The 22,843-nt window shown below is 42.3% G+C and overlaps 1 protein-coding gene across 2 annotated transcripts in view; it reads left to right on the top strand.

Annotated features, from left to right (window-relative positions):
• LOC109528498 (XK-related protein 7-like) overlaps positions 1 to 19,116 on the top strand; it is a 33,312-nt gene extending 14,196 nt beyond the window's left edge. The window contains exons 2-5 of one of the 2 annotated variants that reach the window (XR_002170691.1): positions 10,162 to 10,361; positions 11,591 to 11,810; positions 14,002 to 15,094; positions 17,136 to 19,116. Coding sequence is in view for 1 of the 2 variants with exons in the window: in XM_019891186.1 (XP_019746745.1) it covers positions 10,162 to 10,361; positions 11,591 to 11,810; positions 14,002 to 14,806 (1,225 nt within the window). In the remaining variant the exon portion in view is untranslated. Of the gene's footprint in view, positions 1 to 10,161; positions 10,362 to 11,590; positions 11,811 to 14,001; positions 15,429 to 17,135 lie in introns of those variants that run through there. The other variant, XM_019891186.1, reaches the window with a different exon arrangement.
• Positions 19,117 to 22,843: the final 3,727 nt, after the last annotated feature.

The raw sequence follows: 22,843 nt of genomic DNA, 5'->3' as shown, positions 1-22,843 counted from the left end.
TGTCATTCAGTGGTTCTCACCCTTCTAAATTCGTAATTTAACTTTTAAAATGCAGAATGAAGAATAAATGCCGAGCTGATGATTATTGTCTGCATTCTTAAATTCATGTGAGCGGAGGATGCTCTGCACCCCGGCAAAGGCCGAGGATGATGAAACATCACCTTAATAACTACGTTAAAGTTGTTCTTTTTATCTTAAAATGGCTTACTTTAACCAAAATGCTGCATCACATCGTAGACAAATGTACAATCCGGTTGGATTCATTCGATTTGTAAATTCCTGTGGAAACTCAAACCAGGTTGCTTCTTCTTTTTCTTCTTCTTCCACCTTTGTCTTCTATTTCTAAAGAAGACAAAGAAACAAGTTCTGCTATAAGTACAGAAGTAGACAGCCACCACTCCTGTTTTTTGTCCGTCTTTCTGTACCGAGGCTTGGAGACTGGTGAGGAGGCCAACGGGGAATTTCAGGGAAATTAGTTCATTTTCACGAACGGCCAACGTAGTTCCAGGTCGGTCATGGCCATCTCACCCACTAGCAGATAACCCCCCCCCCCAACCCCACCCCATAATCACCAACCTACCCCATCAAGGATTATGTTTCATCTCAAGATGGCTGCACCTCGTTCTCCCTGTTAGTAAGAAGTAGCTTTTCAGTTTCAGAGTGCTTTATGAGCCTTTAATTTGATTTAAAAGCTAACTTTTGTTGTTGTTGTTGTTGTTGTTGTTGTTTTTTTAACCCCGTGCAATGCAGGTACACTTCATGTACACCTGACATGCATTGTGTTGCAAAAACAAATGCATGCCATGTGTGTGTACATGAAGTGTACACACACATGGCATGTGTGTACATGAAGTGTACATGCATTTCACGGGGATTTAAACAAATAAAACACATTTGACTACCCAAAGTAGTGTCTGCCTCACCTTTGAGACTTCCCAGGTTCGCATTCCAGCCCTCTGTGTGGATTTTCCATGGATTTTTTTCGGTGTTCTCAGGCTTCCTCCCATATTCCAATAGCATGAACGTTAAGTAATTGACGATTACGTCTTAAAGTTCTCTGGCGTGGTGCGGAAAATCCGCCATATGAATTTTTTTGTATATTAAACCATTTCGGGGACAGCGGTTACCACAGCGGACAGCTTATCATGTTATCGGGTCACAGGGTGCATGAAAGGGTTCGTTTTGAGCCACACCTCACGATGCTAGGTAAAGGAGCAACAACTCGTGGCGAGTTTAACGCCGGCCTGGTGCCGTGAATTGTGATATGAAGCATCAGCTTTTTTTATTTGACAGGCTTTGTTGTATAACGTCATGACACTTTGTGTCTAATAATCAATTGAAAGTGGAAGAATGTGTCACCGCACCGAAGAAAGCCGTGGGAGTCGCTGAGCAACGTTCTTTATATTTCCTTTCTGCAACAGCTGTTGTTCGAGCACCAATCAAAGGGAAACAAAAGACTTTCTTGTTCTCTTTTCTGCTCAACACTAAAAGAACGAACGCTGGCAGTACAGGCAGCAGGCAGTCCAGCCACGCCATCTTCTCCGGCACGCCGCGCAATTAAGATAGCGAGGCGAGTGAGCGAGCGAGGGATGAGGAGGAGGTGTGAGAGCTGGATGAATGCAGGAGAGGAAGAGAAAGAAAGTGGAAATGAGAAACAATTTAAGATGGCTCATTTTAGATTCAGGATGAAGAAGTTGTGGAAAAGATGCATGGCGGGACAACGACGAGAAAGTTGTCGCGATAACAAAGTGATTGAGGCAGAAATAAGGAATTTCCCCAAATCCTGCACGGAATGAAGGACACAAAAGCAGACCTGCAGTGCATAGTGTCGTACGGTGGAGCTAGAAAGAGCAAGCGACATGCAGCCTCTAACTAAGGGCAACATCAGTCTATAGGTCAAGGTCACAAGTCTTTTTTTGTTGTTTTTGGGGTGAGGGGGATGAATTATGTGAATGACTGGCTATGGCAAATTGGCACATTCTTTATTTTTCAGCTTCATAGTTTGATTTAATTTGATTTGCATACTCCACTTTTTTAAATGTTATAATGGTCCATCCGGAAAGAAAGTGCTCCGAATTCCTTTCAGCCAACGTCACATTTTGCTGTGGAATGGCATGTCATTCGCCACTCAGGAATTACTGAAGGTCAACCAGCTTGGTTGTGTTGGTCACCAAAGGAACCTTAATTTTGTCAACAATAACATCAACATTCAGTGGTGATGTGATAATATGTTAAAAATGTTCACACTATAGTAGTTATGTCACTGAAAACAAAAGCTTGTTAAAAGGAGTGGAACATTAGACGTATAAAATAGTTGAATGATTGAATGATGTCATGCAAAACTACACATTTCTGTGTTTTCAGAGCACATAGTTGCTGGAGAGTCTTAACACTGGCATCATGTTTTGCAACTGAAAATAGAATTTGCCATTTTAGAAAAAGAGTACTTACACAGAAGTGCAGCAGTTACACTTTTTTTTTTGCTTCCAATTGGCACAATTTAGGAGAAGAAGAAAAAAGATTGGAATCTAATATGGCTGGAATCAAGGCGTCTTATAAAAGAGGATAAAAAATACAGATGGTAGTTTTATATACCGGTAGTCTTCTGTCACACATAGTTTTTTGTTTTTTTTTTCTGGTGGTTAGTGAATATTTTAGAGGTGTCAAAATGAATGGATTCATTGACAACTAATCGATTAACAAATTCATCAACTTCAATTTTCAAAATTGAGTAATATTTTAGAGCCATAAAAATTGTCCAAATCTTCAGTTTTCAATCTCTCAACAGCAATGATTCTCTCATTTCTGCAGTACTTCATGAAAGCAGGCTGATTATGTTTTGTTCAAAATAAAACATTTGAAAATATCAGATTTGTCTTTGGAAAACAATGACCTCATCAGTACCTGAATCAGTTTCCTAAAGGTTGGTCAATCCGTCTCGTGTGATATTATATAATTGGTGGTTATTTTATTTGATGAATTTATTATTTTTATCATGAAACAATACGAAATAATCCTTTAAAAAAAACAATAAAGTGCTGTTTGGTGACATGGTGCGTAAACACTAAACATGGACAGGAGGAAGCAAATGAAAGAATTATCTCAGGAAATTAGAAAGAAAATTGAAGACCATTTCCAAGCAGCTTGATGTTCCTGTGACCACAATTGCACATACTATTGAAAAATTTAAGATCCACGGTAACGTAACCAACCTCCTGCAGGATGAAAATCAATGACAAATTGGCTAGACCGGTAATATGAATGGAAACAAGGGAACCGGTCTCATCGGTCTTTTGTTTCATTCCATCATGTGTTTGGGAGATTTTATTATAGTCTCATTTTTTTTCACCTCACAAAATCTGGCATTTGCGTCTGTAAGCCTTTTAATGTCCAGAATAAATTCACAGGTACACTTAAAAGACAGTGAATGTACTGCACCGGCTACACAAATGGGAACGCAACACCTTACTTCCAGAGAATGTCCATGATGCATCTGGGATGATGAAGCCCCGAGAATTGCCCTGGGAAAGTCCTTTGATCTGGATCTGAGCCTGTATGCCTGCCCCAATTGTTCACTCTGCAGACCGTGTCCCCCTGCAGGAACACCGGCCGACATTTACATCATCAAATCACCCGTACTTGTGTGTGGGTTGCTGTTCGCCCCGCCTGTCCATAAAATATTTTAATCCAGGAATCACATCTTTTGGAAAATGTCTTGGCTGACCACAGCCAGAAAAGCCCAATGAACAGGAAACAGTCAGATGTGCACTATCCAGATGTTTAAGCAGATGCATTTGTGCAGCAAATACAAGATTCCCCGAACATGTTTCAAAGTTTTTACGCTCCCAGACTGTGAAATTCCTGATTTGACCTCAAAAGTGAGCGCTGAAATCTGTGATGCTTCCTCCTGGGATGTTGCTTCTACCTGCCTTGCCGCACTGAAGCCTCCTCTGCATCAGCTTGATGCTCTTTCTTGGCTTTACATCATGCACTTATGTCAGCGTTCCTCCTCCTACTCCTCAAGTCTTTGCGGAATGTCGTCATCCAGGTGCAAGCTTTTCCTGATGTGAACAACCGTAGAATTCATTCTTGTTGTTTAGAATGCCGTGATTGGCCGAACGTTATGTGTGCAAAGTCAGCATTCGTTTTAAATTGTTCCCTGCACCACGGAGGACAGGTACCTTGAACTGCCACCTGCAGTTGTATGTGCTTAATAATCGGATTACTTTTGAATCCGATTTCCTTCTTCTGACCAAATTCAGCAAAGAACCAATGATCGATGTCTCCGAAAGATTATTCTGAGCAATTAATGAGGTGATAAGAGTGATTCCCCCCCCACATTAGCTGGCCAGAAAACGACCGAGCTGATAACATGGTAACATGCAGTCAATATTCAGCTTGCTGTCAAAATTCCGATTTCTGAAACATTGGGAATGAGTTATTCCCATATTTAGACTACACGATTAAAAATGTGACGCACAGACGTCGCAATGCAGACGTCATTTCCACTTGCCGTCAATAAAGGATATTATATTCATGTCACTCACCACAGGTTTCCGGTTTCGTCCACTCTTTGTGCATGTGCTGCGTCTCTTGAGTTTCGCCTTGATTGTTTACCTCTGCTTGTGTCTTTTCTGTGAGTTGTGCTCCAGACACACGGACTTATACGCTCCACATGCGTAGTAACCGTCATTTTCACCGTAGAGACTGAAAGTAACGAGAAAATGCCACAGGAAAAAAAAAATCAATGTATTCAAATTAGCATCGTTACAGCGAGGGTGCCACAAAGACCAAGATTACTTGTGCGAGAGCATGCGGAGAACACAAACCAGTGACTCGTTCAAAGGAAGTAACGCGATCGCTTATACGTGCCTTATATTGTGTGTATACGTATACGTGGCTTTAAAAAAAAAACAGAATATTGCCAATATTCAGATTTTAAAAGTGTTAATGGCTGCATGTAATCGTCGTCCCTGTTGCGCGGACCCCTCACACTGAGCAAGTGCGGTGCGGCGATGAAACGGTTTACGTGCATACTGTATCACGCTCAGAGCAAACATGAAGTCGCGTTGGGTTACCAAGCTCTCAAAATGCGAGGGAAGACCTATAGAGCAAAGCAAAATATGTAGATGAACATGAATATTTTTACCCATTTTTTTATGTTGCCATACAATGAAGGGAAGTTGGCCAAAACACACAAAAGAGAGCTCAGGAGTGAGGTGACGGTACGCGAGCAGTTCAAATGTGCCCATGTGTATTATGGGGCTCTTTGCAGCAACACAGTAAAAATTGCGGCTCGACGCCTCTGACTGGTTTGCCACCCCTGTGCTTGATGGTGCAGTAAGTGGCAGGGGACATTGTAGCGCTTTATTGAAATGATGTTTAATGGACCATCTTTAAGCCTCAAGCTTTAAAAAAAAAAACTTCAGTGATCAATGAACGATCAGGACCTTTAAGTCACGAAGCACTTGGAGTTTTATTTTCCAAATATGAAATGGGGTTCCTCTTAATTGTGAGGCGTTCTGGTCTGCTCTCTTTCGAGCTTCATCGACTTATCTCTCCTTTGGCTCGTGCACTCATGTAGTTTACAGAAATAGACACACAGACTGATCTCTTCATGTGAATTCCTCATTAGAGTCATTCAAAGTTGCTATCAAGACATGAATGGAGCCACAGCTGCACACTCCTGGGATGAAGTGGCAATGAATGAAATGAAATCCGCGCACATATTCCGGCGCTTCTCGCAATCATCATCAGCCATTTAGATTCCTCTTTCCACTTTGTGTTTTTTTTTTCTTTACCTGTTTGTCCTCATGCTCCTCTGCTGCTCATTTCACCTCCCAAATTAGAAACAGCACCTCCTCCGCTTCCTCCTCCCGTCCTGTCTCCAACCTTCCTTTTATCTGTGGGTGAAAATCTCATTCTGTACTTTAGCAGGGAGACTGATTAGCTCCCGCTGCGATTTGGCCACTTTTCAGTTGCAGCACAGACGACGCTCGTGTTAAGATTCATGTGAACAGTGGAAAATTGGATTTCAAGGCAAGCTGATTGTTTTATTTTTTTCAGTTTAAAAAAAAAAAAGAAGTATGTGGGCCGTTCCACCGAGTTGGTGGCACTTGCGTTCCTACGATAAATGTATAAATGTGCATTAAATTAACTGAAAAATATTTTTATTGAATGAGTCTTCTGCAGGGCGGCCCGATGGTCCAGGGGTTAGCCCGTCGACCTCACAGTGCAGAGGTACCGGGTTCAATTCCAGCTCCGGCCTCCCTGTGTTTGAGTTTGCATGTTATCCCCGGGCCTGCGTGGGTTTCCTCCGGGTACTCCGGTTTCCTCCCACATTCCAAAAACATGCATGACAGGCTGATTGAACACTCCAAATTGTCTCTAGGTGTGAGTGTGAGTGTGGATGGTCGTTTGTCTGTGTGTGCCCTGCGATTGGCTTGCAACCGGTTCGGGGTGTCCCCCGCCTACTGCCCGAAGACAGTTGGGATAGGCTCCAGCACCCCCCGCGACCTTTGTGAGGATAAGTGGATCGGAAAATGGATGGATGGAGTCTTCTGCACATAACTGAAACTGCCTTGCACACTAAAGAAATAACATTTGTTGCCCGTCCCCATTTCCCAAAACTCAACTCAACTTTATAATGAAATGTGTCTTTTAAATCTTTTACAAATGTCATATTTATTTTTTCACTGTAAAGCTAAAAACGCACCGTTGTTACTTTCAGTTCTCAGTTGAGGTATATTGCAAAACAATACCGTAAAGAAATGGACCAATACACATTTTGAATCGTTGAATGTGTGTTTATGTCACATTCAGGTTGAAAAAAGACAGACATTTATTTTATGAGTGTTAAAGGAAGCAAATGGCCAATTTCATGGAATAGCCCATATAAGAATAAGAATAAGAAAACCTTTATTAGTCTCGCAATGGAGAAATTCCCAATTCACAGCAGCAAAGTTATGAAAGGAAGAAGTAGAAGAACAAAATATAGGAGCTGCTGTAAAGGCAGCCACTCTCGTGGCGCCATCTTGAAGCCATAATAACATAATATCAAAATAATACAACACAACACATAAGACACAGACAGTCATTCAATCTTAACCACATCATATCCACATTATGCTGATTCTGACTTTTAAATATTCCACGTCACCTGTTTTCTTGGTGGGATCTCAATTTAGGAAAGTGCAATCATAATTTAGAACATATGTAGTCATAGAGATGTGAAATTTTCAACCATTAAACCATTTTCGTGGTGCCCGTCGTCATTGCTGGTCTTCATGAGTGAGCTACGGGCTATCTCACTGGTGTGGGTGGGATACACGACCACTCACATTTGGACAATTTAGAGGTTTCAATGAACCTGACATCCATGTTTTCCAAATGTGGGAGGGCGCAGGACTATCCAGAGACAACTCCACACAACCCCAACGAGGACTTGCAAAAACGTCAACTTAACCAGAAAGGAAATATTTGTGACAAGACTCAAGACTAACAATGATGGGCACTAATCGAGCTGTCTGAAAAAAATATTTCAGGGATAGTCATAAAAGAAGAGAAGTCATAAAATCCATAAAAATTTTCATCATACAAAGGAACCGCTAAGGCAGGGGTCTCAATCATGCGGGCTAGGGGCCATTTATAACCAACAGGATGATGTTTTGCGGCCCGCTTCTTGACATCAAAGTTGAATGTGAATGCGGCCCCCTTAAACTTTTTCAAATTTATTTTCTTTCATTATCTATTGTGGGCTACCATAGCTCATGCTTTTGACTGCTTTCAGTGAACTGTAATTCTGAAGTGACACCAAGTGGAAGGATGTGTTTTTCAAAACCTGCCGTGATGAGAAAGCTGCTTAACCACAGGCTGCCACCGCCTCTGTTGTTGTTATTTTTGATTCACATCCTTTCAAATTCGTCAATTGAAACTTACTTCAGGGACGAGCCTGAGGAAGGAGTTGGGTTTGTTTTCCCTCCACTGATTGGCCTGAGGGATGCCTGCATCACTAGCAGGGGACGCCGTGTTTATTCTGCAAAAACAACACACACACACACACACACACACACACACACACACACACACACACACACACACACACACACACACACACACACACACAGCAGCATAACACACAGCACTTCCTTCTCCCTGGATTTCAGACTCATAGCTGAAAATAGCACTCACTAGCAAACACATGCACACACACACACACACACACACACACACACACACACACACACACACACACACACACAGCTCACTTGAGTGGCTATGTGGGACAGCAGCTTGGGGATAGACAACTGATTCACTTTGAGTGGCACATGGATATTTATAGAGTGTTTGCGCATGCGTGCGTGCGTGTGTGCGTGCACGCGCATGCATGAAAGACCGAGATAGATCAGCAATGTGGATGCTCATACAACTGTTTTGGCGATGGTTCTTGTTGCTGCGTAACCATGGTAGCGATGTGCTGTGAAAACTGTGTTGGGCAACATGTCCCACACACCATGCGCACACATGCGCGCACATACGGAAATCCGGGTCAATCACGTGATTTTCAGCAGAGCTCATATCAGGTCAAAAAGATTGTTTTTTTGAACATTGAAGCGTCATAAAGCTACAAAATAATCCGATTCTGATTGTGGTTTATCTTGCCAAATACAAGAGTAGTATTTCACAGTGTTGCCATTTTATTTATTTATAATTGATATTATGCAGTGAGTGTATTATGCAGTGTGTGTGACTCCCACAGACACGTCTGCTCCACTGCGCGGCTGGGATAGGCTCCAGCACCCCCCGCGACCCTAGTGAGGATCAAGCGGTTCGGAAAATGAATGAATGAATGAATGAATATTATGCAGTGAGTGTATTATGCAGTGTGTGTGACTCCCACAGACACGTCTGCTCCACTGCGCATAGCTCTCCTGCAGACAGAGACAGGGACCGCCCTGTCTCTGTCTTTTTGTCTTCGTAGCTTGTCTGAAAGGAGAATCAAACTGCAAAATCTCAATAAATCTGCCTTGCCTGATATCAAGAAGCCTTCTGACATAACGGCACCGTCAAAGAGTTGAGAGAGCTGAGAGTGCGACAGACAGGTTCGCGATTGTGACCCCCTCCAAACAACAAAAAGTGTAAATTATTTGGTGACAGGCACGCTTGTTTCCCACTGCTTGCATTTAACAAGGTCAAAAATCAATAGTGTTGGTTCTAGATGAGAGAAGCCACACACTTACCCAATAACTACATAGCTGTGTGGACTCCTAACTTTCGCCTGAACAAGCCTTTAAAAAACAATCTAGATTTATTGTTTACCATTAGATAAATCCAATGTATCGAACTATGGGTCTCATCGAGCAATGTATGATATTTTTACTCCGTCTTGTCTCAGTCTCGGACGGTGTGGACTCGAGATTTTTGCTCAAGACCAGTCCGACTGTGATTAGTGCCAAACTCTTGTCTTGGTCTCAGTTGGTTTAGAGAATGGCTCTTGCATGAGAAGATTGTGGGATAACCCGCATCAACCCTGTCTGTTATTTTGGCTCACCAATGCCTCCTGTGGACTGAAATGGCATTACAAGACTGTGGTTCCTTCCGAATGGAGACGGAATTGTTTGCTTAAATCTGAGATATTCCTGGCACATGGATTAATGGAGGCAAGGAAAGTGCTGAAAAGCGGAAAGAAAAGAAAGATACGACTCACCCCGTTCATCATTTTTACGATCCCATTATCATTCATTTCTCTTTCTTTCATCCGTCCATTCATCCTCACCTCCCTGTTTCTCCAGGATTGGTCCATAAACTGTGATGGATCAGCACAAGTGGCAGCTCAGCCATCTTCCCTTTCCTACTCTTATTCCTTCATGTCTATTTCCTCCGAACCAAACCTCCAACTCTTTTGCGCATAAATGTCTGATCTTCCTCCCAAGTATTCCAAGGTCTCGCTCCTATTTCCTGTTTTCCTTTGGCTTGTTCGTCTTTGTGTGTGATGAGTCGTGTGCATGTCTGCCTCACGCTTCTGGGGTTTGAGATTCGAATCTTGTTACCAGGCTACGGCTAGGTCACAGCGGGGTGCTACAAAAAAAAGTGTGACATATTAGTGGCCTTTAAAACTTTTTGCAAAGTAGCAATTACCTTGATTGCTTTCCGCTTCTTCAGGTATATCCACGCACTCTACCTGGGCGCCCAGAGTCGTTGGCATGGCGACGGTTCCCACCACCGCTTCCACTGGCGGCTAATGTTCGAGAGCGCTGACATCACCATGCTTCGTCTCCTGGAGGCATTTCTTAAGTCGGCACCGCAGCTTGTCCTCCAGCTAAGCATCATGATCCATGGAAACGCTGTCCTCCCGCTGCAAGGTGAGATACTCACAGGTAATCCTTGTCGCACGAGATTCATCAGGTCGTGACAATGTGGTGACTCTGGATTCATAAACATTTGTCCACTGCGGGCAATTTATTTTTTGTGCTAAACATGCATAAAGTTTTATTTGGAACATGTTGAAAACTTATATGCTTTATAACAACTGTTGATATTTCAACACGGGCCAATAGTCGTATCTACAATCAATACAGTGAATATACTCTATCGAAGAGTAGAATTGGATACCTGTTCAAATGCCGGGTTTTTGTACCGGTAATATAAAAATCAGAACAAGATAAATCATTTTAAGCTTTTTCCACCATGAATGTGACCTCTGACCGTTATACCTCAATTTGAAAAAAAAATCCTTACAAGAGGCTTGGTAAAAATACATGAAATCAAATATATGAACACCCTCTTAAAGCTGAAATCATCACGCATCCACCACCAATTAATGTTCCTAAATTTCAGATGTTCTACTAGGCTTTTTTTACCCTCCTGAAAGGCTAAAAGTTTTGTGCAAACATTGACTGCTAATCGGAACGCTCCTTAATTCCCTCCACCTTCACTAAGACACTAATGAATGAATCTAAATATATACATCGAAGACAACACTGTTGACGGGTTAGCACGTCCGCCGTTGACTGGTTAGCAGGTCCGCCTCACAGTGCAGAGGTGGAGGGTTCGATTCCGGCTCCGGCATCCCTGTGTGGAGTTTGCATGTTCTTCCCGTGCCTGCGTGGGTTTTCTCTGGGTACTCTGGTTTCCTCCCACATTCCAAAAACATGCATGGCAGGCTGATTGAACACTCTAAAGTGTTGGATGGGCGTTTGTCAATGTGTGCCCTGCGATTGGCGGGCAACCAGTTCAGGGTGAACCCCACCTACTGCCCAAAGACGGCTGGGATAGCCTCCAGCACGCCCGTGACCCTTGTGAGGATAAGCGGACTAGAAAATGGATGGATGGCTATTCATTGAATTTTGGAAAAGAGAGAAAATAAATTTTGAAAAAAAATGTTTGTGAACAAAGATCAGCAAGAATAGGCAGCCTCACTGTATGTAAATAACTACATAAATTCTTGACCAACTAGATTTATCATGAACTTCGGGCGTGGAGTTGCACAAAAAAGTTTAATCCAACGAATGAAACAGAAGCCCAAGCTGTCGTGCTTTCACTATATTTGGTGGACACTTTCTTACGTAAGTTGTTTGTTGTCTCGGTGCAGGTCTGTCGGCCTCGGCCTCTCTGGTGTCGCTGGCCTGGATGATTGCATCCTACCAGAAGGTTCTGCGGGATTCGCGTGATGACAAGCTGCCCATGTCCTACAAGGCCGTCATAGCCCAGATCCTCTGGCACCTGTTTACCATCGGGGCCAGGACCGTGGCCTTTGCCCTCTTTGCCTCCGTCTTTCAGCTCTATTTTGGGATATTCATCGTCAGTCACTGGTGTGCCATATCAACACACACCACAGCAAACCCGTTTTCGATGAGTTTATCCAGGAAATGTGCAATCACATACATTGAATTCAATGACATCTGCTCTCATGTGTCATGTCGGTAGCATTTAAGGTCGAAATACAAGATGAATTGGGAGGGTTTCCTTACTCAGAAATGCCAAGTCTTCCGGTTAGATTTTTGTTAACAGTAGTTGCCATGTGTACCGCTGCTACGGGGAAGTCGGTAAATGCTATCACATGCTTGGCACGTACTGTAAGTACCAAGGCTTGTGATTGTGTGACGCAAGATTATGATTCTCCCAACACATCACGATAGCATTTGATGATGTCATCACATCTTCCAACCCAGGGAAAAAAAAAAATAATCAACTAGCTTCAAGCCTGTCTGAAGCTCCGCGTCTGCGGCTGACTGGCGTGGTTAATCAGCAGCCGCTCCTCTAAAGGTCAGTTATCATCCCCCTCAATAGCATCGAATTCTGAGAAGGATCGCGATCATGAAAGGAGGATGAGTAATTATTAACAGGAGAAACGCTTGCTAAGTCGTGCAAAACACCGGTATAATTGCTTGGTGATGCATTGCAATTTTCACTCTCTCAAGTCTCGCCGCATAGGCATTTTGAGGAGAGTAGCTAACTATGAACAACAAATTGTTTCGAGAGAAAATATAATGCACAGACGTTCACGAATGACACGTAAATACATAAAAGTAAGTAAATAAATAAACCATGCATAATATATCAAAATTCAAGTTGACCTATCTCCAGCCAGTAACATCACACATGTTTCGATTACCTGTATACTTGCTTGTGACGTAAACATCTGATTTTTTAAAAAACGGATAAGCGCGGACAGTCATTCCAAGCGGCGGTGCCTCATCAATTAAATGAGGAACAACATCATTTCTTCTGTCTTCAGTTTCATCATGAAATTGAATGCTGCAACATCTGGCCACATGCACGTAAATGTATCCTCTTAATATATGACCGTTGACAACTTTGCACGAGCGCTGCCACTTACAGATCATTTGACTAAAGGATGCGTTTTGATTTGTCACCACTCAAGTACTGCACACACTGCCATGCTTGCGTGTGTGCTCAATCACGTGAATCGTAACTCAACCTTTATATTTCACATCAGTGGCACAGACAGTCGTGGTGGCTTATCAGTACAGACATTTTCTATTTGTCACCCACATTGTCACGTTTTGCATGATGGTGGAGTAGGAGGACCCCAAAAAGCAGGGAGGCAGGGAGGAGCAGAGTGGCTGACCAAAATGTATTTCACAAAAATACAAACAGGAATACACAGGAGAAACTAACTCAAAAAACTCACTCGAATAAAGTCCAGAAAAACCACAAGAAATCAAAGTAGCAAAAACTTAAGACAGAAAACAAAACATGACAAGTGCACAGAGACACACAATGACACTGACTGTTCGGGCAGGGAGTCCTTTTCACTGCACACGAATGAAACAATGACCAACAGGTGTGCCACTGCAGGAGGAGCCCTACAGTGCCACTTGTTGGTCACAAACAGAACCACCCTAACACACATTGCCATGTGCCGCAATATACGACAGCAGCCACAACACAAATGGTGATGTTTTTGGATTGCTTTGTTTGTTTATTAACCTGGTAAAACAGACAAAGCATTTTCGAAAGTCTCCCCTAAGGTTTAGTGAGACGTAAAACTCACTAAAAATTACGCGCGCCTACAGTTAGAGCGGCATGCTTTAATTACAACGTTGCCGTCTCATGCCTTCTCTGAATCGCTCAGCTCCCCTCCCTTTGACCAGTCCATTCACAGCCGATGTCGCCGATGAGCAAATCACGTTTGAGCAAATCGCCTTTGTATTGAAAATGCCATAATCTATTGTTCCAGTTTTGAATAAATCCAAACAGAAGAAAAAAAGTCAAATTAAAATGATCAAATAAAGAAAATATATTCACGTTCAGTTTATCGGGTGGCACAAATATTCCTGATAAAATGAAAATGTTTCTAACAAAATATCGAGCCTGTTCCTGAGAGGTGATGACAGGGGTTGGCATCTCAGGCTACTACTGTATCTTGATAACAGTCTGTAAGCTGTCTTCGTTGTGCTGTGTTCCTGTACAACAATTTGGTTCAGACGATATGAGCCAGATGCGTTGGCTGGTCTTTGATGCACTTCTGTCTTTCAGGTGTATAATGACATTCTGGATCATCCAAGGTGAGACTGACTTCTGCATGTCCAAGTGGGAGGAGATCATCTACAACATGGTGGTGGGCATCATCTACATCTTCTGCTGGTTCAACGTCAAGGAGGGGCCCAGCCGCATCCGCATGACTGTTTACTACACGGTAACACTGGCTGAGAATGTGGCCCTGACAGCCGCCTGGTACACATACCGCGGGCCTCACACCTCCGACTCCTACGCCCTGGTGGTGGTATGCCTCGTGGCCTGCAGCTTCGCCTTGGGGACTTTCTTCATGTTGGTCTACTACTGCTGGCTGCATCCTGACGGGCCGGTCCTGAGCGCAAATTGGGGAGGATGTGTGGACGAGGGGATAGTGAGTGCAAGTGGCATGGTGGGTGTGATCGATGCCTGTCTCACCCCGTCCCAAGGTTCGCAAACTGACATGGTCATCACCAGTCCTCCCAGGACTCTACCCAGGACTAAAGACACAGGGGACCTGGTTCCCGGGGAACAGGACAGGGACAGGGAAAGGGATCGGGACAGTTGCCTGCCGGTTTTCCAGGTGCGTCCTTCCCCTTCGTCCTCCCCAGCACTCCTCCACAGGACCTCCTCGTCGCAAGAGGGCCCTGTGATCCGGATCGATCTCCCAAGGAAGAGGTATCCGGCCTGGGATGCCCACTTCATTGACCGTCGTCTGCGCAAGACCATCTTACTTCTGGAGACCACGTCAGCATCCAGCCCTAGGATACAATACCGGAGTAGCATGATGGGCAGCAAAGAGGTGCTGGAGTATGAGACCACCGTTTAAGCCAATAGGGCTCTACAACCGAGAAATGCAGTCTGGGATCAAGGCTCAGCCGGAGACCACCAGTTCTCATCCCAGGACTCGCTTTGCCAGGAGACACTTGGACTTAGAACATGGACAGTCTGTTTTTTTTCATGAAAGACGGGTGTCTAAATTTGATTGTAAAACGTGAAGTGCAATCTTTGGCCAAGGCACTCTCCCTGCTTGACCAGGTCCAGGTTGAAGCTCCATCGGTCATCTGATGAGGGAGTAGGAATGGGGATAATCTTCGTCTAATTGAAACGCTTGGAGGTGAGAAATTTAATCTCCCATCGTGGGACAGTATTAGATTTCATCCTTCATGTCAGAATGAGATTAATGAGATAATGCATGAACATGAACCCCAGGCTGCAGAGACGCCGCACCCCTATGTACTTTAAAAAAAAAAAAAAAAGTTTAGAGACTGTTTTGTTAGGGATTTAAAATGGGACATAGGATTCTTGTGGGGCAAAATCACATGCTGACAAAAGCATTTCATCCGTAACTTAAATATTATCCTTAATCAAAATTAGACGGAAAACAGGTCAGACCTGGGCTTTAGTGTAAAAATGTGAAAGGTGTAGTTATTATTAAAAAAAAAAAAAAAGTCAATTGAACATTGGCACTTCATCAGCCGATTGAGTCTACTTATAATAACTTAATGTTGAGAGTACAATTCATCTTGACAGTTGTCTCACCAAGAGAAGTCATATTCACAACTTCCATCCAGTTGATTGCGTGTCCCTCTTCAGACCTTTGAAAGTATCACACATAGGTCTATCTGGGTCCAGACGATGGGATTAAGTGTTTACATCACATGGACCAAGGACCGGTGTGACGAGAGAGCCGCCTCACACTGTTGTACAGTCAAGTAAATACAAATGTCAGATATAAGCTAGTAGAACACGTAGTTACTGTAGGTGACCAGTGACTCGACAGAGTCTAAATGTTCATTCAAGTCGACTTCTAGCAAGGGATTCATCGTGGGAATCACGGTTCCCGTCTTTGTGCTCAGACGCCATTTTTCACTTTTTATTCGGAAAGTACGTTTGAATTGTCTGTGAGGGGTGGGATGAACTCCAGCTCACCTGTGACCCTAATAAGGACGAGCGTGATCGAAAACAAACGGAGGGGTGATGTCGTTGTGATTTCGAATGGCAACATTATGTTTACAATAGTAGCACCCCCCCAAAAGAAAATTTTGCAGTGTCGTTTACAAAATGAAAGCACATACCAGCCTTTTTATTTGATGGATAAAAGTAACAGAAAGATACTCAACTCAACTCAACTGTATTTATAGAGCACTTTCAAACGGCAGGACTCATTTGAAACAACAGTAAACGGTGGCGTTAGCATAAGCACTTGTGTCAAAGACACAGTGACTTGGAAAAATATTCTTACCCTGAGAACTTTTTCACATTTTTCCACCTTAAAACAAGAAATGTTGCTGTTGTTTGGTGCGATTTTATGTGATCGGCCAACACAAAGTAGCACATGGCCTTGAATTGAAACACATTTTGGACAGATAATAAAATCTGGAAAAATGTGGTGTGCACTTGTCTTCAGCCCCCCGCCCCTTTTGTCAAGACTTTTGTCGAGCCACCTTTCTCTGCAACTCTTAAGATTACGTCTCTAGCAGCTTTGCACATCTCTGACATATTTGCCCATTCTTCTTTGCAAAAAAAAGAAAGAAAGAAAGAAAATCTCATGCTGAGTCGAACTGGATGTGAGGAGCAAAACACAAGTTTTGCCACAGACGCTCAGTGGGATTTGGAGATAGCACACTTTTCTGATATCTATTTGCTTAAAATCTGGAAAACCAGATATCCTTCTTGTGCCACTTGACACATATGTGCTACTTTGTGTTGTCCGTTCACATAAAATCTCAACAAAGCGCACTCAAGGTTGTGATTGGAAAGTCACCAAATGCGAAGATTTTCAAGGGATATGAAGACTTTTTCAAGGCACTGTAAATTCAGGCACCTCTTGTAAGGTAGAGATTCACCTCCAGTGCTTTATTTCTTTTTTCCCCCTCACAACTTACAAGATGACATGAAAGACATTCACCGAGAACTTCATATTTTCCGAAAGAGAAAATTCTTTTGTGATTTATATATAATAAGAGAAAAGTACAAACATACAGTCCCGTAAAAGTTTTAGTCCACCATTAGTTGTGTTAGCTTTTTTTTTTTATTTCTTATTATTTTTGGAGTGTAGCACTTCCATTCATTCTGAACTGTTAACAAAAGCAATGTTGGGGAGCGGGGGTAGCGTGTTGTCACATCATGTTACTTTTCGGATGTCTATCTCTTAGCTAGTTAACAGACGACTTCTTGTTTCATGGAGGATGATGAACAGACGGACTGTGCCATGGTGATTCTGATGATGCAACACTTCCATTCATACCATGGAGAGTCAGAAGATAAAAATAACAGTGTCAACAACATTACAACAGCAAAGCGAATGATGGACTAACAGGTTTGTGCAGTACTGTATGTCGGTTGTACATAAGATACGTTTTCATGACATATAACTTTGAGTTTTCGGTGGATTATTTTGATTGATTCTGACTTAAGCAAAAATGTTCTCCGAGAAGGGACTATTTCCAAAAGAGTCATTTCATCTTGATCAGGATGATTCCATTTTTACACAATTTAGCACTTGAAACATTACTTTGGAAAGATAGAAACTCAGTTATAATGTTGCAATACAAATAATGTCACAGTTTTTTTTTCCTGTATTTTTAGTCAAAAGTCTTCAAAAAGAATTTTGTGGTTCACATTTAAAATAAATCACGAAAAACTAAAATGTAAGGAAACACACTGGACAGTGAATAGAAGACTTTACCGAAATGTAACGGCGATTTGCTTCCCCCTGTTGATAGGGAAGATAACGTGCTGGTTTGTGAAGATGTCATAAAACAACTCACCCCGAGAAAACAGTTTCCAGCATCATGGATAACATAGATTGGATTAGTCTACTGTTTTAGGAGTGTTAAAGTTATAAACATATCAAGCTGTCCCCTTCCTTTCGGACCCTTGTGCTCACTATGTGCTCATCATGCATCCATGTTAAAATGGGATGTGCCAAAAGGACTAAGACACCTGGGTTTTGTTTTTTTCCAATGTAATGTCTTTCTAATACAGTGCATTCAGGAAGTATACAGACCCTCCTCCATTGTTACATTTGCTATGTAGCCACCTCATCGTAAAACAATTGTAATTATATTTTTCCTGACTCAAGATAAACTGGCAGCATGGTGGATGACTGGTTAGAACGTCCGCCTCACAGTGCAGAGGTCATGGGTTTGATTCCAGGCTCCGGCCTTTCTGTGTGGAGTTTGCATGTTCTCCTCTCGCCTGTGGGTGTTTTCTCTGGGCGGTGATCCTCTGGGACCACAATGTGCTCAGATGAAGATGGAATGTTACATTTTTGTTTGGAATTTAAAAAAAAAAAAAAAAACACGGGTAAGCACTTCCTCAGATTTTATTTCGAGATGAACCGTCCCTCTCAAATGTTTTCTTTTCTGCCGCTGGTTGAACCGCAGCACTCCTCATGCGTCTGCTTGCTTCTGCGAATGTACATAATGACAGCACAAGGTCACATGTCAAGATGATCAGATCGTCTCCGAGAAGAGATGAGTGCAAAGATCAAATCGCTGTTGTCGTCATGGTCGGAGACAACTCATGGATGTTGACGGCGACGTTAATGGTGCTGCAAATGTCAACTGAGCGTCGCCCCACCCCACCCGTCCATTCCCCTCCCCGTCCCTCTATCATGTCAAACATGATAAGCTAATGTACAGATGTTGTCGGTTGTTGAGGGCGGGGCTTCGCTCTCGAATGAACCAATCCTTTTGTTTTTGCTGTGGTGATTATTTATTATTAACTTGAGATGAAAAAAAACAAAGATATCAATCATATTCTGTTAATTGATGCAAGTATTTATGTTTATTTTTGTATTTGTTTTATATCTATTTCCTATTGTTTAAATCACTCAGTGGCCATATCTTTGGTATGACTCTTACATTAAGATGTAAAAAGTAGATTTTTTTACTCATTTCGTCTATATGCCCATAAACAGAGTACGATGTGTATGTGGGTGTGGGTGTATGTATGTGTGTGTGTGTGCGTGTGTGTGTGTTTGGAGGCAGGTTGATCATGCCGCATCATTATCTTCAGAGTGAAACTTTCTTGACGGTGTTATACATTTGAAAAAGAAAAAAAGAACTCCACAAGCTGTGCTAATAAATGTAGATGGGGAACAATTACTGTAGTAAATATGGCTGAACAGCAGGCAGAGTCTCTCCGTGTCTTCTTTCAATTGTGTTAAGTGTGTCTTTTTTTGTCTGTGGATGGATTGATAGATAGACAGACAGTCAGATTGATATGTATATATGTATTTTTTTTCAGGAATTTAAGGTTATCCAAACTGAACAAAATTCCACGCACCAAAAATGAAATTGTCTTTCATTGGAGAGATATTTCTTGGAAGGAAATGCCACATTTAGAGCACTGGCAAGTCCTTTCATATGTATGTGAAATGACAACAAGAAACCAATGCATCATACCCTCTCGAATTGAGCCGTACCATATGGAATTGAATCGTAATCCCCCTAAATCGAACTGAAACAAATCGTTCCACTTCAATATGGAACCTTCCTTGAATTGTATTGCACCCCATGTCTCAAAATACAGCTAATCGAATCGGCTTTTTTTGGAGCGAAGCACACTGCTAGTAGAAACACTTTTTTTTTTTCGATCTCCATCCACTTTCTTTAATATGACATCACCAGAACATGACGGGGGGGAAAAAAGGGCTAGTCTGTGCTTATTGCTATCTCCATTGACGACTTACTAGAAGATAAGTTAACTGTTAGCACATCTGATAACTGGAATGCAAAGTCTTCTTGTCATTTTTATTCTGAGGAACGACTATGGAGACACAAAATTTCAACACAAACCAGTGGCTCCTCTTTTTTTCATCCAGCAACAGGCAAACTTCAAAGTGTTTCTTAATTGGCTTTTATCTACGTCAGAGTCTGTGACTCAGCCAACTCGGATGGATTTGCAGTCATAATTATTGAACAGGTTTAACATTTTCCTGACCTGGAAGAAATTGCTGAGGAAAAGAAAGTTTGGGCTGCTGCATAACTGGCCCAGATGAGCAGGAATGGATGGATTTTTCATTGTCTCTTACATCTTGACAAAAAAAAAGAAAAAAAAAACTAAATCCATCTGCAAAAAGATTCACACTCTATGGCAGGGGTGTCAAACTCATTTCACATGGTGGGCCACATACGGCCTCGGTGGATGTCAAGTGGGCCGGACCATTAAAATGACACCATACTTTGCTATAAATAACCAAAACAATATGTCTGTCCTTTGTTTTGGTATAAAGAAGCACAAGAACATTCGGAAAATGTTGAAATTTAATGAACATATCTTTTACAAAACATTTCATGAAGCACCTTACATTTCCTTCGACAAATGTGCAATTTACTTTCATCATTCACATATATGCATTGCAACTGATCCCACTGATTGTACAAACTTTAACAAGTAATTGGTATTGAAAAATATAGTAATGCACTTTAAGATTAAACGAGATTTATAAAGAAAGGAAGTTTTAAACCATTTACACGTGCATATGAAATCTAAATGTAATCCCTGCCTACACCTTACAAACTAAGGAGAGTGCTATTAAATGTGTAAATGTGAGAGTGCTATTGATAGTCTGTTGTCATGGGTCTGTCTCAGTGACGGACTGAGGCTGCTGTTGTCTTCTTCTCTGATCAAAACAGTGTCCCCTTGCGGATACTCAATGAATTGCATCTGATTAAAAATATTAATTCTGTGTCTTTAATGCATTTTTTTCACTTTTAAATTATCCTGCGGGCCGTATATTTGACACCCCTGCTCTATGGTTTAAAGAAATTGTTTTATATCTATATGTACAGTAAATATATATGTATAAATATACAGTATATACTGTATATGTATAGAGTATATGCACCTGCATGAAAATCAAGATGTGCCAGTTTTCACGCAAGGCGGATGTGCGCCGTCGACCAAAACAAAGCCCCGGATGTTTATGCAGTGGGGCTCTCTAGCGAGCACTCGTCTCAGTCTGTGTCCTCAGTTCTGTATGTCTAATTTTGTTTCATTGTCCCTATTCAGCATTTTCACATCTTTTAAGTTTTCCATTCTCGCCTTTTTTTTGTTTCAAGGCTGCTTTCTTTTGTTTGCTTTGTTTCTCATTGCCTCTCCGTTCACCCTTCCCTCTGCAGTCATCGTGTTTTTCCATGGATTTTTAATCTTTAACGGGCATCCAGATTTCCGGATTTCCCCCAACATATTTACTTTTTGACATCTACAAATAGCATCCAACTAGGATTGTATAAATAATCAGGTATTTCATGATCTCTATCAGTACTGTATGTCTTTGTTAACTGAAGTCAAAGTAACAAACACACTCAAGGTTCCAGTACTCCAGTGGTTTGGGGTAGTGTAACCAGCGTTGCAATTGGAGTTTGGTGGGAGTGACTTTGTGATACCGAAGCACCTGTAGAAATTGAATGCAAGTGAGGGAAGACCCCACGAAGTTTCCACAGTCATGAGAGCTGTGAAAAGAAATTCAAGAGTGGCTCTACACCAAGCAACTCAGTCACAACATGCAACAATAAAGATCAGGAATGTCCTGGAGGAAGGACCCTCCAAAGCCAAGCAGGAAGAGGGACCCAGGGGGCCCTTCTACTCCCAAACTGGCCACCTGGAAGAGAACGCAGTGAACCACTGCCTCCCCCTGGCCAACCAGCACCCTCACCCACCGCCCTGCTCGCTCCAACACAGTCATCCCCAATCCATCTCCGGCACGCAAAAGGCCAACACCCACCAGCAGAGCATACAGGGATAGACCACCCCACCCCAACTGGAGTATGGGCCGGTGACTGGTGCCAGGTGGGGAGGAGGAGGATTACAACGGGATGACCATGGAGGGGAAAGTGTGGCCCATGTGCAGTCTAGTGCATCCAGTGTGAAATTAACTTTTTTTAGCTACCCCTTTGAATTTCCGCATCAATTTTTGCCCAAATTGTAATGTCACAGTTTAGCTAATTTGCATAATGACCTATATACTTTTATCTGCCAAAGACTGAAGGAGTAGCTCACTGGGCCTGCCACAGAAAGTGTTGAGGCAGTTCTGTACGGCTGTCAATGAATCAGTCTTGTGTTCATCCATCGCAGTCTGGTTTGGTGCCGCAACAAAGAAGGATAAAATCCGACTGCAACGGACAGTCGACTGCAGAGACCGTACGATAAATAGCTCCCTACCCACACCCTTTAGGACTTGCATGCTGCAAGAACTAAGACAATGATTAACAAAGACAAAATTCTTTTGGACCCTCCACATCCTGGTCACTACCTTTTCCAGCTCCTTCCCTCAGGTAGGCACAATTTAACTGTACACACTAAAACCAACAGGTATAGCTGTAGCTTCTACTCTCTTGTTCATAACTTCTTAAAAAGTTGAATTATAACTGTAATTGTAGCTTCAGCTCTCTGCGTTATTGGCATAATGGATGTATACCAGTATTACCACACTTCTGGGCTCTTTAAAGTGCTCAGGGACTCTTTGCATCCATTGTCCAAACCACTTCTCCATCATAAAAACAATAAAACAATCTTCCTTAATTTTGAATTGACGATGTGGTGAGATTACTTAGTACTTTAAATGTTAGTCTGCTTACTTCACTTCTTGCCTTCTCACAATCTTCTCTGAACATCCCGATTTTATTTGAGGCTGCTCCTTCTTTAAAATAAAAAAGCCAAGGAAAGAGCAAAATCTGATCCATTAAACCTATGATTCTCACTGAAATTAGCTCTAAAGGTGTGCACTGATAGATCATATGATGAATCCAACATTTTTGGCGCCATTAGTGGCGTATTTTACTCGTCAATTCAAAATTGTATGACCTCTGGGGTGTCCAACTGTAAGAATAATATTGTTTTTCCTCATCTTACG

The sequence above is a fragment of the Hippocampus comes genome, unplaced genomic scaffold, assembly GCF_001891065.2.
Source record: "Hippocampus comes isolate QL1 unplaced genomic scaffold, H_comes_QL1_v1.1 scaffold174, whole genome shotgun sequence".
In the NCBI taxonomy this organism is placed as follows: Eukaryota; Metazoa; Chordata; class Actinopteri; order Syngnathiformes; family Syngnathidae; genus Hippocampus; species Hippocampus comes.
Note: the sequence above shows the minus strand (reverse complement) of the source record. Positions and strands in the feature narration are given on the sequence as shown.